Source organism: Scomber scombrus, chromosome 3 (genome assembly GCF_963691925.1).
Source record: "Scomber scombrus chromosome 3, fScoSco1.1, whole genome shotgun sequence".
NCBI classification, from domain to species: domain Eukaryota; kingdom Metazoa; phylum Chordata; class Actinopteri; order Scombriformes; family Scombridae; genus Scomber; species Scomber scombrus.
The window spans coordinates 24298886-24314238 of NC_084972.1; the positions used below are offsets into that span (position 1 = coordinate 24298886).

At 39.6% G+C, this 15353-nt stretch overlaps 1 protein-coding gene across 4 annotated transcripts; it reads right to left on the reverse strand.

The window, feature by feature from the left end:
* Positions 1-3239: 3239 nt before the first annotated feature.
* On the reverse strand, positions 3240-13734 carry tfap2c (transcription factor AP-2 gamma (activating enhancer binding protein 2 gamma)). Of its 4 annotated transcripts, none has more exons than XM_062415910.1 (8): positions 10717-10764; positions 9523-9981; positions 9059-9110; positions 7656-7727; positions 6804-7026; positions 5333-5451; positions 3756-3897; positions 3240-3534 (listed from the first exon to the last, which is right to left on the reverse strand). In XM_062415910.1, the coding sequence occupies exons 1-8, from the start codon at positions 10762-10764 to the stop codon at positions 3240-3242; spliced, it is 1410 nt and encodes a 469-aa protein (XP_062271894.1). The 4 variants fall into 4 exon arrangements, with proteins under 4 accessions (XP_062271894.1, XP_062271893.1, XP_062271897.1 ...); XM_062415909.1 differs by having other exon boundaries at positions 6804-7028; positions 7646-7727; XM_062415913.1 differs by lacking the exons at positions 7656-7727; positions 10717-10764 and adding an exon at positions 13705-13734.
* Between the last annotated feature and the right edge of the window lie 1619 nt (positions 13735-15353).

Consider the following 15353-nt stretch of genomic DNA (forward strand, 5'->3'; position numbering starts at 1 on the left):
TTTTTTCCATAAAAGAAGAAAACGCGAAGGTAACAACAGGTAAGCTCAACAAGTCTATGCTTGCCTCCGTTTCCCAGCTTTATTAGGTGTGTCAGAGGTGAATCACTCATAATGTCTCACCGTTGAGAGGGAAATGTTTGACCAGTTACCATGTTGCCTGTGTTTTGGGAAACAAATGATAAGAAATGAGACATTTTAAGCAGGTGCACTGTGGTTTGATTGAAAACATGATAATTTTTTTGTGGTAGTTTATGGCTGTTTAATCATCATAGGTATTCATGTTGTCACTCCCTGTGAATTTGTAATTACACTTGCATACCTGATTTCCCTTGACTCATATTTAATTTAATTTGCTCATAAAATGAGTCAGCTGTGAACACCTTTAGACTGGACACTTCAAATACTCCTCTGATAGACTCTAAGCTAATAAACTTGCTCAGAAGAGATCTCCTCCAATGACAACAAAGGTGAGGAAAGCGAATGGGACACGTGTGTGTTTAATAGCTCACGGCTGCCAAAACAAAACGATGTGACACGCTGACAAAGCGACAACATGAAAGAGAGAACAGAAAAAAGATAGAAGCAACAGGGTGAATAACCTCCAATCCAAGCCTCAGACACAGGGAGGTGGTGTCGTAACTGTGTTTAACTGGTCATCAAAGACGCTGGAAATCCTCCTCCTCTTTCTCCCTCCACCGACCTTCACCAATACCTCCTTCTACTTTGCTACCACCTCCTCCTCCTCCTCCTCCTCCTCCTCCTCCTCCTCCTCCTACTCCTGCTCTCTCAGGGCAAAGCATACAAGCTAACACGAGTAACTGAAGGCAGTTAAAGTCAACCGCTGAGAGGGCAGTGAGCCACCAAGTTGACAGGTCTGGTTAAACAGGTTCTGAGGGGAGAGGCTGATACTTGTTTAACTGCTAGGCATGGCACACTGCTGCTGCTGCTGCTGATGCCTCTCTAATATGTAGTATGGCCTTTGTGAAACGCTGGTTTCACCTACTAACCTTTAAAGTGTGATATGATTAATGCAGCATGTGTGTGTGGCATACCATAGAGAGAACAGTAGATGCAATACGTTATTGTGGATTTTAAATATACTCATTGCTGTAGTCGTTAATAAATCCAGATATGTGCCCAATGATACTGCACAAATGTATTTTAAACAGCACTGGCTGAGTCGGTGTTAGTATGGCTCGGGCACTTCGCAATAAGCTGCTCTGGAACACATAAACAGACACACCACATGAATCAGCAGGGACTGGCTGAACAATTGATGATTAAGCAACCTAGTGCCACATGTAAAAAACCATCTGCAGTTTTGCATCACTTCTTTTTTTTCCACAGACATCAAAGGAATTGTCTTCTGCATAGTGAATCTCGCAGCACGGACTGAAATAAACCTTGAAACAAAAGGCAGGTCGAAACCTCACGACGGAGCACACCTTCTCCAAACTCCGGAAATGGAAAAGAAAGAGGAAAAATCTGTGAGAGAGATTTTGGAAACAGGATGCTAAGCGATGGGTTCTTTGTACAATCTATTCAGTATGTGTCACTAGTTTTTCTAAGTTTAAACATAAACAAGCCATTTGTCTGCTCTCAGCTGTGCATCTTTGTTCATCACATGATGTACTTTTGAGGTCTCTGCCTTCACTGAGCCACACAGCCTATTTGTGAAGCTAAGTGAGAGCAGATAATGATGGCTTCTGTTCCCATTAGTTTGGGGATTTTTCTTTGCTGTTTATTAATAGGAAAATCTTCCAACACATGACTTAACCATCATCTGTGAAATACTGCTGAAAAAGAGGTTATAAAACAATAGTGCTATCCATTAACAAAAATGTGTGTGTGTGTGTGTGTGTGTGTGTGTGTGTGTGTGTGTGTGTGTGTGTGTGTGTGTGTGTGTGTGTGTGTGTGTGTGTGTGTGTGTGTGTGTGTGTGTGTGTGTGTGTGTGTGCGGCCTATTCAACATCACTAAGTCACTGGATCAGGCTGGAGTCAATTTTATTTGTATTTTTCCTGAAACTTTAAAACAGTTTTTTTTTTGTTTTACATAATTTCAAAAAAGTATATCATGCCCACTTCCTAACCTCTACTCGATAAAAAACTAACCCATTTATAAAAGTTTAACACATCATCATAAAAAGTGAAACCATACACCAGAGTGATACCATTATTTACACAAGCCCATTAAATTACAACATAAATTAGAAAATATTTACATCCAGGACAAGACACTGGATAAAATTCTATGTTTGGAATTTAATGTCTAATTAAAAACATTTTCAGAGAAAGGAATATGTACATTTACACACATTCTCACAACATACATACACTCTGGCAGGACTGAACTTGTTGATAGGTTGATGTCAAAATGGGGTTTTTAAATACTAAGGATGATGAATACCTAATGTGGTCACAAAAATAACGTGTTCTTGCAGCAAGGTTTAAAAGATAGAGTAACAATGGAAGCATTGCTACTCCTGTAATCCACACGGACACTGAAGAGGCTTATACCAACTTTAAAGTCTCTGGTTTCTGACCGAACACTGACAATCCAAAAACTGTCTTTTCTCATTCAGGCCTACATAAGATTCAAATCAACTCTCATGAACAAAGCACAATAACACTGGAGCCATTTTGAAGTGGTTGTACAAATCAAGCACAAAAAAAAAGAAAAGGAAGTGGATTTTCTTCTCTCTCTTTCTCATATAAAAATTGTCCTTTGCAAGTCCATTGAGACACAGGAAATCAGTGGATTTGCCTCCAGACAGAGCAGGAGGGGGGAAAGCTGAGAGGAATTCACAGCCACACCAACTCATCTTGAAATGATGTCCTCAAGGGAGAAAAAACAGTATGCACTTTGTTCTTTTCCTCTTCTTGCCAACAGAGTGCAGGTCCCATGGTTGTAGTATCATAAAATTGGCAACTGTATGGAACTGCATGGTGGTTATTAAGCTATGGTGTATAATATGTCCTCACAGGGTGGCCTCCCATCAGGACCAATTCACAGGCGTTCACCATATGTGTCATTGCAGGCCGATAAGTTCTTAGAAATCCTCAATATCACAAAAATATGATATAAATTCAACAGTGCAAGCACACACAGACACACAAATTCAGCTCTCAAAATGTCAATACTAAATATTGATTTTAAAAAAGTCCAAAAAGGGCAGACAGGGCGGCAAGATAAAGGGAATCGGGGGTTCTCAAGTTCATAAGTATTATCTTTTGAGCTCTCATTTCCTGTGCTTGTCCATTTTGTCGGTCGATTTGCTCCCACTGTCTGAGGATCCCTGGGTGTCGCTACCAGAGCTCAGGTACATCTTGTCCACTTGTTTGAGCGCTTCATTCAGGTAGTTTTGAAGCGAAGTCATGGCGGCACAGATGGCTGGAGAGCCAAAGCCATGACTGATGAGGCTGAAGTGGGTCAGGCAGCCTTGGATTCCAGGCTCCAGGATGGGCGCTGGCCGAGAGTTTCCCAGAGGTGAGCGGTCCTGAGTAAGCAGGTCAGTGAACTCCTTGCAGATTTGCCTGAAAGGAGAAAATGAGAATGATTCATCGACTGATTCATTGTGATCTAGGGAAAAATTTTAAAGATGAGACTACATGAAATCCAAACTGCAAAATCCTCCAGTAAACAATGAATACTATAAAACTAAAGTAACCATTTACAAAAGCTCTACATATGTCCTACTTTGCTAGAAGTCTTTCTCTATGCAAATCAAAGGCAACCACCCAGTCAAGACACTTACTTGGCAGCAAGGAGCATGTTCTTGCGAGAGTTAACCTCATTGCGTTCCATGTGCGGCCTGCCCAGGTATTCAGCAATCGCCTTTGCAGGGAACTCTGTCTCACACACGTAGCCAAAGTCTCTCGCTAAATGAACAGCTTCACCTGAGAAAAGAAGAATAAAGAGAAAAGACTCAAATCACCTGTAAAATCGGGAATATTGCTTAAATCAACACCGAAACTGACACGTAGCTCTTGGGCTTAAAGACTCACTGGCTGTGTATAAATTAGTAAATAAAGATTGCTTTAATTTCCACACACATTATCGCAGCTTTTCCTTTGACACACTTGGCAAAGATGGAATGGTAAGCTGGTTGGCTTCAATGATTTATCAATTTACAGCTTTAAAGCAGCAGCTCTGTGTCGGACCTGATATACATAAGTATCAACGCTCATGAAGTGAAGCAGTTGAACTACAGAATAATCAGCTGTGTTCAGTTTTTCAGCTCGGGGGAGAAAGAGCTAGTGAGATGAATATTTTCGTCTTGAGGGTGATTTGACTTGCATGGCCATAATGCCCTTATGTGGATAAATGCTAGCAGAAAGTGCCCACAGCGCCAACAAAACCACTTATTGATAGACACGCACATCACTTGAGGACGCGGGCAGCTATTCAGAAGCACAAGCTTTAAGGTCAGCTGGCCCTCCTGGCTAGCCGTACACAAGATAACAAGGCTTAATTCAGCTTTGAAGGTCTCTAAATAACACAAGCCTCCAGTCATTCTCCTGCACAGAATCATCAGCCCATTTATAAAAATTAGGCGTGCAGGGAGCAAGAGAGCAAAAAATATTCTACCTTAGCCTGCGGCAGGTAGATGTGATTAAAGTGATACTGTGATCAAGGTGAAGCATCACTGCCTGGCTAGGTTTGACAGATGATGTTATTTTTAATATTTAAGGCATTGACAATGTAAGCTGACGGTGTCATGTTGTCATTTTAACTCTGCATCAGCATATACAGAAAAAGAGAGCCTAGATTCCTAAAATTACGTGTGGTCACACTGTGGCCACTTATCATGATGCAAAAGTTTAAAGGAGGAGGATATCTGAGAATAGTTTAAAGCTGTATGCGCCTTGTGGACGTAGAAGTGATGACAAGAAATGTTATTGAGTTGCTCAAGTTTTTGCAGATGCTTGCTAAACTCAAAATGTCACAAACTTCAAAGTTCACAAAGTTCCAAAGGGTTTATGTCCGGTCTTCTTTGTTGGCCAAAGACTGAACACAACCAGCATTTAAAAACCAGCTTAGTCCCTTGAATTTTGTATAAATAGAAAGTCACCATGGTAAAAAATTTGCACCTGACATGCCGTCAAAGAAGAGCACATTGCACTCATATTGTCTATCTATCACTACAGTAAGTATTTGAACAATGACTGGTGTTTGGAGAATGGCTTAATATACTGTACAGAATTTAAAACACATAGAATATATAAAGACTGACATTCCGCTGTTCTCACGTTATTAGAGCGACATTCCAGTTGGTGCAAACAATAATTACACCGGAGAAGGTGTTACGCACTGCTGAGTGACATGTCATACCTTCTACAAGTGAGGTAAGTAGAGTGACATTGGCTGCCTTCCTTCTTCCTGCTGGCAAGTTGAGCCCAATTTTATCCAGCTTTTCTCTCAGAGAACGGCCTCCATTTTTTGACTTGGCTCTGCAGAAGAAGAACACAAAAATATGTATTAAGTCAACAGTCATGTAGTCATTTCAATAGTATTACAGTTGTGTGTGTGTGTTAATGTTTGTAGAAAATGGTTCATGGGGAATTGAGGAATAAATATGGCATTTAATGTTCTCGTCACACACTTCCAAAATGTCTATGTTTGAATTAGTTTCTGCTTTAGGCCATGTGATGGATAGATTAGGAGCATCACACAGAAAATATTTTATCATTAATGTCCTTCCATCAAAGACAGAAGTTTACTACACATGAAGTGGAAATAAACTGCCAGAAGAGGCTTTGCCCTGGCTCCTGTAGAAGATCTCATCATATACTTTTAATAACAAATAAATCACACACAAACAGGCTCGCCTGACCTAAAAAACTCTGACACAATTGATGCTTCCACTCAAAGATTGCAGAAGAGAAATCACTCATACACGCGTTAGCAGAAACACTTCAACTCCCCTCTTGCCATGGCCGATTCAGTTTTCCGCATGACTGGCGGGCAAGCTCTCACTCTCCACGGCGGGTGAGAGAGGCAGCATCTTTAGGGAGGCATGTGTGTATGAGTGCCCCCACCCCTTCATCCCCTTCTACCCCCTGTCCCTCTGCTAACGATCCCCCTCCTATTGCTATATGACCTACTTAAAAACGCCTGCGAATGTGTGTGTGTGTGTGTGTGTGTGTGTGTGTGTGTGTGTGTGTGTGTGTGTGTGTGTGTGTGTGTGTTGATGTGTGTGCATGTCAGCATTAACACAGGCACATGGGAAGTGGCAAATGTGCACTCCAAGCACAAAATGCTCTGGTCAGGGGTGTTGAGTACATACTGTAACCTCATAGTCCCTCAACAGACTGCCGCACTAACGTATGTGCCATAAGGTCAACTGCTCTGCCACGGTTAATGCTACCCATGCTGCAACCCCTGACAAACATACAAAAACACACCCACAGAGCCAAGCATCTTTAGATCGGTACTAACTGTGTTGATGTAACCTATCCCCAGAGGAAGCTCAGAACCAAAATTGCAAACCACACAAAGAATGTCACGAACCTTACACAAAAAAAACTGATGAGCCACAACAACTGTGCCAAGCTGTGCTTTTAGAAAACCCTTTCCCATGGGCCGCTGAGCTTTATTCTACAGATCAGTAGAGCTCCAGCTCCTCAGTTTGATGATCATTCATATCTGAGACAACCTTATCAACAGCTTGTAGATAACACACCAAGTAAATGAATTATGCTTGGTCAACTGCCCTTGTTTTTTGTGAATCAGCACCACAGTAGTCCTGTGCAACTCCATGAAGTCTAGCCTGCTGCCATGTTGAATGAATTTGAGCTCTGACCTGCGTAAAACTCCTCCCAGGAGCGATGCGTTGAGACACTCTGGGGGTGACAGACGTCGCTGGACCTCGGCCACGGTAACCTTGTATTTAGAGGTGGAGCTCAGCAAGGAAAGGCGACCAGGTACAGAACAGAAGACCTCTGTGGGGTTTGATACCATCCCCAGCAGGGACTCTTTCTGGAAGGGAAGACCCAGCGCGTTGCCCTTGGGAAGAGTGACAGGCCCTGCAGGGTGGAGGAAAAAAAATGTGAGTGAGGATAAGCAAAGAACTGAAGATACATTTTTATTTATTTTTTAAACACCTTGTCTGGTTGTGCAATAGCGTTTGTTTATTTATGCACTTTTCTTGTGTATGTCATTCTTAATCAACTTAATCCTCTCTGTGCAACAGGGAATCTGTGTTTTCTTGTACTTAATCACAACGAAGAGAGTGTATGCATCTCTGCGCGCCTGAGAAAACCAGTTTCTGCTCTACAGAAGTACAAGAAACAACTACTAAAGACTTTTGAAATATTGTGTGGTTTCTCCAAACATTGGTTACCTGATTTTTTAAACAGCTAAAAAGCCATCATGCCAAACACCATCCACAAACAGGTACACACATACAGACTGCCCCTCATTTAAACCGCAGATCCTCAGTACTCTGTTTATTATTTGGTCTAACATGCTCTAAGTAATCAAGATATTGTGTTGTTGTAATTTTTTTATTTTTTTTTATTTTTAGCTGCTCCAAAAATTGGACGAAATTAAGTTCAAAGACTCAACATTCTTAGCCAACCACAAAAGCACTGACAGTCATCGGACAAACAAAACAGTACAGAACACTAAAAAACAGAGCTATCTTCATCCTCACCCGCAAGAATGCCCCCCTGATAATAAGTCCTCTGTAAGCGATCAAGGTTCCTGCCACCTCGTAGTCCTAATACTGAGACAGAAATCACAGTCACATAAGTGCTTTAAGGCTCCTCTGGGGCACATGGCTGGGAATGACATGCCATTGTTTACATGTGGAAAACCTAGAATGCCCATAGCGTGCCCTTGAGCATGGGAACAATATAATGAGCCATTACTGATTTCCGTAACAAATAGGGACTGGTTGGTTTATTGTGCTGTGCAAATTGCTTTCTGATGTAACTAGGCATCATAACATGGACACACTTTTTCATTAGAATGCTTTTGAAATACACAAACACTGTATTGACTTTAAAATATCACATGAATGTCATTGAATTAACCACAAAAAAGATGGCGACCAATGACATTTAACAAGCATGGTAGTGAGAACCTAAAGTATGAGATTTACATTTTAAATTGAAACATAACATCTTTAAATACATAGCCTGCCTATCTATCTATCTATCTATCTATCTATCTATCTATCTATCTATCTATCTATCTATCTATCTATCTATCTATCTATCTATCTATTTATCTATCTATCTATCTATCTATCTATCTATCTGTATGTGTTTCAAAGTCATGCACAAAGCTGAGCAGTAGAATAATGTTGGTTTAGCTGATCTTGCTCTGACTCAAAGACTGTTTAATGGAGCCCTGATGACGAAACAGCAGGAATAAGTTCTAACTCCAAACATTTCATGTCCCAACAAATTACTAAACTGTCCTTCACATGCAAGCCTAATGCCACACCCCACCGAGAGCTGGTTCTGTAGAGCCAAACACAGCTTCAAGATCAACTCGTAATATCCTGCTAACGTGAACTGAAAAGAGCTGCAATTGCAAGCTAAGCCAGCCTAAAGATGATCCAAAGTTTTCCTCTTCTCTCACAGTCAACACCCTGGTCGTGAGATTGCTCAATTTTCATGTCATGTTTTTTTTAAAAAAAGATCCTTTTTTTAAGCACTGGGCATTTCCATTCACCAACAGAAAAGGCTATGGATCACATCAAGCTTAGATAAGTGCATCACATGGCTGTGAGGATTATCATTGTATGCAGTGCAAGTACAAATAGAAGGACTCCTCCTTTGCTGCACCGAGTGCCCTGACATTTCACTATAGAAGTAATTGTTATGACATTTCCAAGTTTGTAGAGTGAAGAAAAAAAAAGTTCCTTACAGTAAATTTCCAGCCCTTGCCAGTAATTACTGCATCTTTATTTGGTTTTACAAAGGCACAAGTACCCCAGGCAGAATTTTCCAATACGTCTTTTCTTTTTCTTTTTAAATAAACAGAACTATAATTATTACTACTTTTGCACTAAATGCTACATCATTCATAAATTTGGAAAAAACTTACCTTTTTTGATGACTGTCTGATCTGCCATAATAATACTGTGGTCATCTACATGCTGATTTAAAAAGAACAGAAGAAGCATATATAGGCATAAGAAATCATATGCATTGTTAAAAAAAAACACTGATGAAGACAGGCTAAAATTAAGTTTTGAAATCAAAATACTCTTTAACAGCTGTCCAGCTTATTCTTTCTGTTTTGACTTGTTTATGCAAAACTAACAAAAAGTAACAATGGTGTTGTTGTAACCTATTCCTTTTTTCAGTAGGGATTTTGGTTGTTTAGAGAGTTGATAATGAACTTTGGATATTTTTTTAATCTGCTTCGAGATGACAATATATATCACACAATTATTACATGCCTGTATGGTAGCTTAAAATGTAGCTATCACATTTGGCTGCTACATTTCACATCATTCCCTCAGAAGTGTAATATAGCAAATGTTCCTCTCAGTGAAATCCACTCACTTGAACATCCTCCAGCCCGTGCCCCATGTCGTGCATCCCCATGTTATCCCCAATAACCGACGACTCTATGCTGTGCGCATGGGGGGGCAGCAGCTCCGGCCGGCGGAACCCTTCCCTCCTCACCCCGGACGAGCCTCCATCCAGGCCCAAGATCTGACTGGCCAGCCCGCTCCTCCCGTGGGCGAGTCCATCCTGGCCCTGCCGCCCGGGCCACGGCTGCTGCTGGTTCGACGACTGTGACTGGTGTAAGGAGTTAATGTTGAAAGGGTCGCCCAGGTGGGAGTAAGGGTCACTGGACTGCGGGTAAGAGATAGGCTGATAGGGAGGAGGGAAGTACGGGGGTTGGAAGTCCGAACTGGCCGAGTGTGAGAGGGCGGGAGACGGGCTGTAGAGGTGCTGACTGACCGCTGGCAGGTGAGGCAGACGGGGATTCCCATTGCTGTTGCCGTCGTGCCTTTCCTAGAGGGGACGGGAGAGAAACAGGGTAGCTGAGAGAGAGCAACTAGACGGCAGGTAGTCTACTGGTGAAATGTGTTCCTCAAGGGAAAGTCTATTGACTGACGAGGACCACTGAAAACAGGCCTAATGGTTTACAAGATACCATTACATATATTTACACTTTAATTTAATTCAGGGCTTAAATATTTTGCCTTTGTTAGCTTTGGAAATAAATGCACCTTTTTAATTTATGTATGATAGCCTAATTGAAATCAAATTAAATATTCTCAGGTTTTAAGTTAATAATAAAAATATAATAAATTGTGGTACTTATAAGAAAATACGTTTTAAAAATGTATTCAGGCTATGCCTATGTATAAAAACTATAGGCTATTATTATAGTTATTATTCGTAGCAGTATTTTTATAAAGCCTATGGCTAATATTGTTATATATTATCCAGTTATTCTGAAAGTTGTCTTCTGTTTTTACGGTTGCAACGTCTGAACTTTTTTTTTCTTTTTTCAAAATTGACTTGATTTTTACCAGCTTTTGTTTTGTCCCCCAGCTGTCGCATTTTATGCAGTTTAAAGATTCCCTCCATAGAGTTATTTTTATCTGTACAGTTAGCATATGAAATAAGCATAATTTAAAAACAATTAAACAATGCCGGTTGTTGAATTACAGACTTGTGCTCGATGCCACGCAAAAAGGCACTTTTCCCTCTTTTTCTTTTTGCGCTCCTGTCGAAACTCACCTCACAGTCATCCTCATATTTCACGTTGTCGGCTAATTTCCACAACATTCTGACTGTGAAAAAAGTCTCTCCCTTACAAAAAAGTATACAAGAAAAAAATTGAAAAATATAGATATTGTCGCCTGCGAGTTAATCCAGGTAAGAATAAAAGAAGAGCTTCCTGGTGATCATGAACCCTCTTGTTCGTCAGCTGCGGTGAGACGAAGTTGTGGCTGAAGACGGCTGAAGAGGTGAACTGACCGACCGGCTGACTATCCGACCACAGATATGACTTTCCACCGCCACTATGAGAGGAAAATAATCGTTGTCAAGCAAAATTTCCCCCCTCTCTCCGATCAACGCGCTCTGTACTTCTGCAGTGCAAGTGGGCGAGAACTGTGCATATGAGAAACTTGACTCCCTCTTATGGACAAAGCAGCGATGTTCAGTCCACTCCTGTGCAAACTTGAGCACTGTACTATATCTGCACAGACACTTGCAGGGGGCGTCAACCCTGCCCGATGATGTCAGTGGAAAGGAGACGTGAAAATATTGCTGATTGGCGGGATACGGAACCAATCAAAAGTCTGTCCGTCTGTACAGTGACAGGCATTTAAACGCAAGTACTGTGCAGCTTCAGTGAGTGAAGTCTCTCTCACTTATTTAACTGTGTGTGTTCTTTTATCTCTTCAATGATGTCTTAAACTCAGGGATTTTAATCAGTCTATATACAAGGACATCTGAGGTTCTGTGTCAGGATTAACATGATGGAGAAATTCCGACGTTTATTTACTCTTTACTAAACTATACTATACGATTTTCGCTTGTATGTTTTTTTAATAATCAGTAATCTGTAAACTGATACGATTTGTGTCCTAAACAACAAACATAGACTGATGCTGCTGCAGTGAGGGGTTGCTAGGTTACTGTGAAGTTTTTTGACGCTCGGTGGAATTCTTCTCAGCCAATCACATTGCTCGGTACGAGCTGTTCTAGAATTTTGATGATGGTTTTAACAGTTAGTCAGAAAAGAGCACGCTACATTAGGGCAATTAAACGAGCAACATTTATTATTAAGGCTACATCTATTTATTTAATGATTAATAAAACATGTATTATATAATATTAAGTTATGATACAATAATATTTACATTAGGCAATTTCATTTCACTGGAATATGATGACGTTAGCCATAATTGCTATCATAATCATTGTTTATAATACAGGTTATTATTCTGCATATTATTGCTATTTGTTTTTAATGGTGATACCTATTTGTATTAGGCATAACATTTATTATTATTATCAACAGTGGAATAATGCCCTGCTGTGTGTTCTTTATGCACGGCCCTTAACTTCTTAACTAAATTATTGTGTTCATCATTTTTACCGACTTAAAATTACCTTTTAGCTGAAAATCATCAAGATATCAAGATGATGCAGATCTGCGATTTAAATGCCTAAATAGAATAGCAGGCATTCAAATAAAGCCATGGCACTTTATGTCGGTGTTTCACAGTGGTGGTTAAGTGCTTGTTTCAAACCGCAATAAGCCTGAGGGCTCAGCATCATTCTCTCGAAAACCTCTGAAGCTCAAAGGATTTCAACAAACAACTCTTTCTTAACTTCATTTACATTTTTGGTGGAGCTTTGCAATATCCAAAACAAGGCTGCTTTGAAGCTTTTGTTATTCATCAAATCCCAAAATAGAGACAAAAGATGTTTCTCCTTTTTTAACGTTTTCATAACGATCTGACTATGCATTGTTGTTTGTTTTAGTCAATTTTATTTTAGTGATAAAGCTTTTATATTTCAGTTTTATAGATATATCTCCTACCTCAACAAGAAAATAATCAAATGTATGTCAATGAGGCCATTTGGAATCATTTCAGTGATTGGTCTTTTATCATTTGACGAAAAATAAATGTCAGATTATAATTTGTGAGATTAATTGGGAGACCTTTGTCTTTTAGGATAACAGCCTGTGGCGTCCGTACACCCAAGCTGTGTGGATCGGCTGTGCATGGGAACAACAAGACGTGCATGGAAGATTGAGGATTATCTTTCTGCGTGTTGGTCCTTGGCTTGTTGTGATGCGAAGCAGAAGTGAAACGCGCCGCTGATTAGATGTTATTTTACGTTGCAAGACACAGAGCAGACCTAAAACTAGTTAGTTACGCATGGCCTGACTGTGATGTTTCAGAACAATCCTGATGCTCAGCTTGTCATCTCAATGACAGTCGACAGCAGTGACAACCGGCCCAGCTGACATCAGGTGTAAACATTAAATGTATCCACAAATTAAAATAAAATAAAAAAGTCATACAAATCATTGAACGACTTCTACTTTGTGGTTCTTCAACTTCTTTGCTGTAGATAGGTATAGTGTCCATGTACACTGTAGTAATATAATCTATTATATTCTAGTATGATGAGACTTCACAATGAATCCTTGTGAAATCCACATTTATTATTTTATTTATACAGACTACAAAAATACAATCCCCTCTTGAGAAAGGTCACAATAAAATATATTTTTATATAAATGATGTAAATTAAGATCCTGTGCTATGCGGTGACTGCAATACTTTATAACTCATAAGGATGGTGGCTTTTCATTCTCATACGATGTCCTCTCTGTTACATTTGTATCATTCAATTAATTTCACAATGATAATAAATTTACTTATTTCATGGAAGTCATAATAAGAAAACTATTATTCTTATTCTTTTTTTTAAACGTCTCTTTCAATTTCAACCATAATTTCACTACAGCATCACTAGTTTGTAAAGCAGTAAGCTAAAGAGGTTTTTTAAGGAATAAAGCCTTGGCCTTATTGACATTAATCACGGGTTACTCGAAAGCTCATACGGCGCTGAGCGATTAGAAACAGGTGATTATGGTGGAAAGTAATAAAACAAATACAGGCTCGGCAGCTAAAGCGATAAACATAATGCAGGTTGGGTTAAATTAAGTCAGCTGGAAGAGGATAATACGAGTGAACTCACCCTCCAGTCTATCCTCTCCAACACAGACATCTGTAAAGCTCCAGTCACAGCAGTCTCTGTGAGACGCAGCGAACGAGTGAAACCATGAGGGCTTCACGTTGCACACTTCACCTGGTGGATGTGTAGTGCGCATGCGTCCTGCAGTGTAATACACCTGAGTGGATTAAATCAAAACAATCGCTCCAGGGTTTCTTGATTAAAACACGCATTTATTATGCTTTATATAGAGCTATATATATTCAAACTAATTAAGAAAGCATAAATAACGCACAAATGTTTTAAAAAATCATTATATTTAAATATATATAAATTTGAAATGATTAAAAAAACTGAATATAAACGTGGCTCACAGGATTAGATCTATAAACAACAGATTTATAGTCAGTCTCATAATTATCTGCTATTGTTGAGTAAAAAAGAAACAATCTTATAGAGGCTAAAGTTTAAGAAAAGGTGGGAAAAACGACATGGGGAAATTTCAGGATGAGGTAATTCCACCCCCAAAGCCACATCGCCTCAGGCTGACCAAAAGAATCTGCTTTCAAAAGCCACTGAAGCTTTTTGAGGCCTAAAATGGCTCCTGTTATCTGATCTCCCAAATACTTTAGCTTAGACTAATGAACAGATCAAAGTGGCGTTACTATGTGGTTGAGAATGTAGCTTACATCTCGCACTAAGAAAATAACCTTATTTAGGCCCACCTGTCTGATGTGCAGCCCTGACACCTGCCATAAAACACACTCATCAAGTTGTGCAATGTCAAATTATTAGAAACAATTAACTGAAACAACAATGCGTGCCTTACACTCAAACTGCAATTGATAGAAATAATAAGCTACTTTAAAATGCCAGCTCCCAAACACACAGTATAAGTATACATAAATTGCATAGATCAGCTGTATGAACCTTTTTGCGCTGCTTAAAAGACAATAGGTATCGAAAAGTAAGACTATTAAGGCCTGTGATTTCCAGTTTAATTTGAATTCCAGACAATTCTCCTGTATAGTCTTAAAACATGAATGAAAAATGAACATGACTGTCATAAAATCGTATAACAATTTATTACAAATATGTCTTTGGTTAGTCGGTCAGTTTTAAGACTGCATCCAATCAAATTCAGTAGTTTTCTATTGTTTGAGCCCACCATAATGCTGACTGTGGTATAATATCACTTTAAAAACTTCCATTCAGATTAGAAAATCTATCTTGGTGCTGCCAAAATTACGGGGCACATAAAACTATTACAATGAAGCATGAAAAGGTTACTGGGATATAAAAACAAACGAAAAGGCTGCTAGAAAATGATTCAGTCTTATACTGCGCAAAGGCAAAGTAGTAAACAGTTTCGATCACGACTTAACAAGAGGTCAATTAAAGAAAATATTCATGAGCTTTTGTGGTTCTTATTATTGACGCATTATTTCTGAAAGGTTGCACTCAGTGATCTAAACGTACGCAGGACAAAAATCAACAACACACAACAAAGTATGTTGTAGACTGCAGCTGGATGAGGACAAGAGAATGTCGTGTTTATTTAATTTTTGGGCACAATGATTGGATTATTTATGGTGTAACTTACATTTAATGAGAAGCAGGCAGACTCCCCATTCTATGTTTGTCTCACACTGCGACCACGAGTCTTTTAAAAT

What these genes read in the sequence shown, in the direction of transcription:
- tfap2c (XM_062415909.1), bottom strand. Translation starts at nt 10,764, where the DNA reads ATGTTGTGGAAATTAGCCGACAACGTGAAATATGAGGATGACTGTGAG. An exon ending in ACGGGCTGGAGGATGTTCAA is followed by an intron (nt 9,111 to 9,522) that starts GTGAGTGGATTT and finishes TTTTTAAATCAG; the next exon opens with CATGTAGATGACCACAGTAT. An exon ending in AACATGCTCCTTGCTGCCAA is followed by an intron (nt 3,535 to 3,755) that starts GTAAGTGTCTTG and finishes TTCTCCTTTCAG; the next exon opens with GCAAATCTGCAAGGAGTTCA.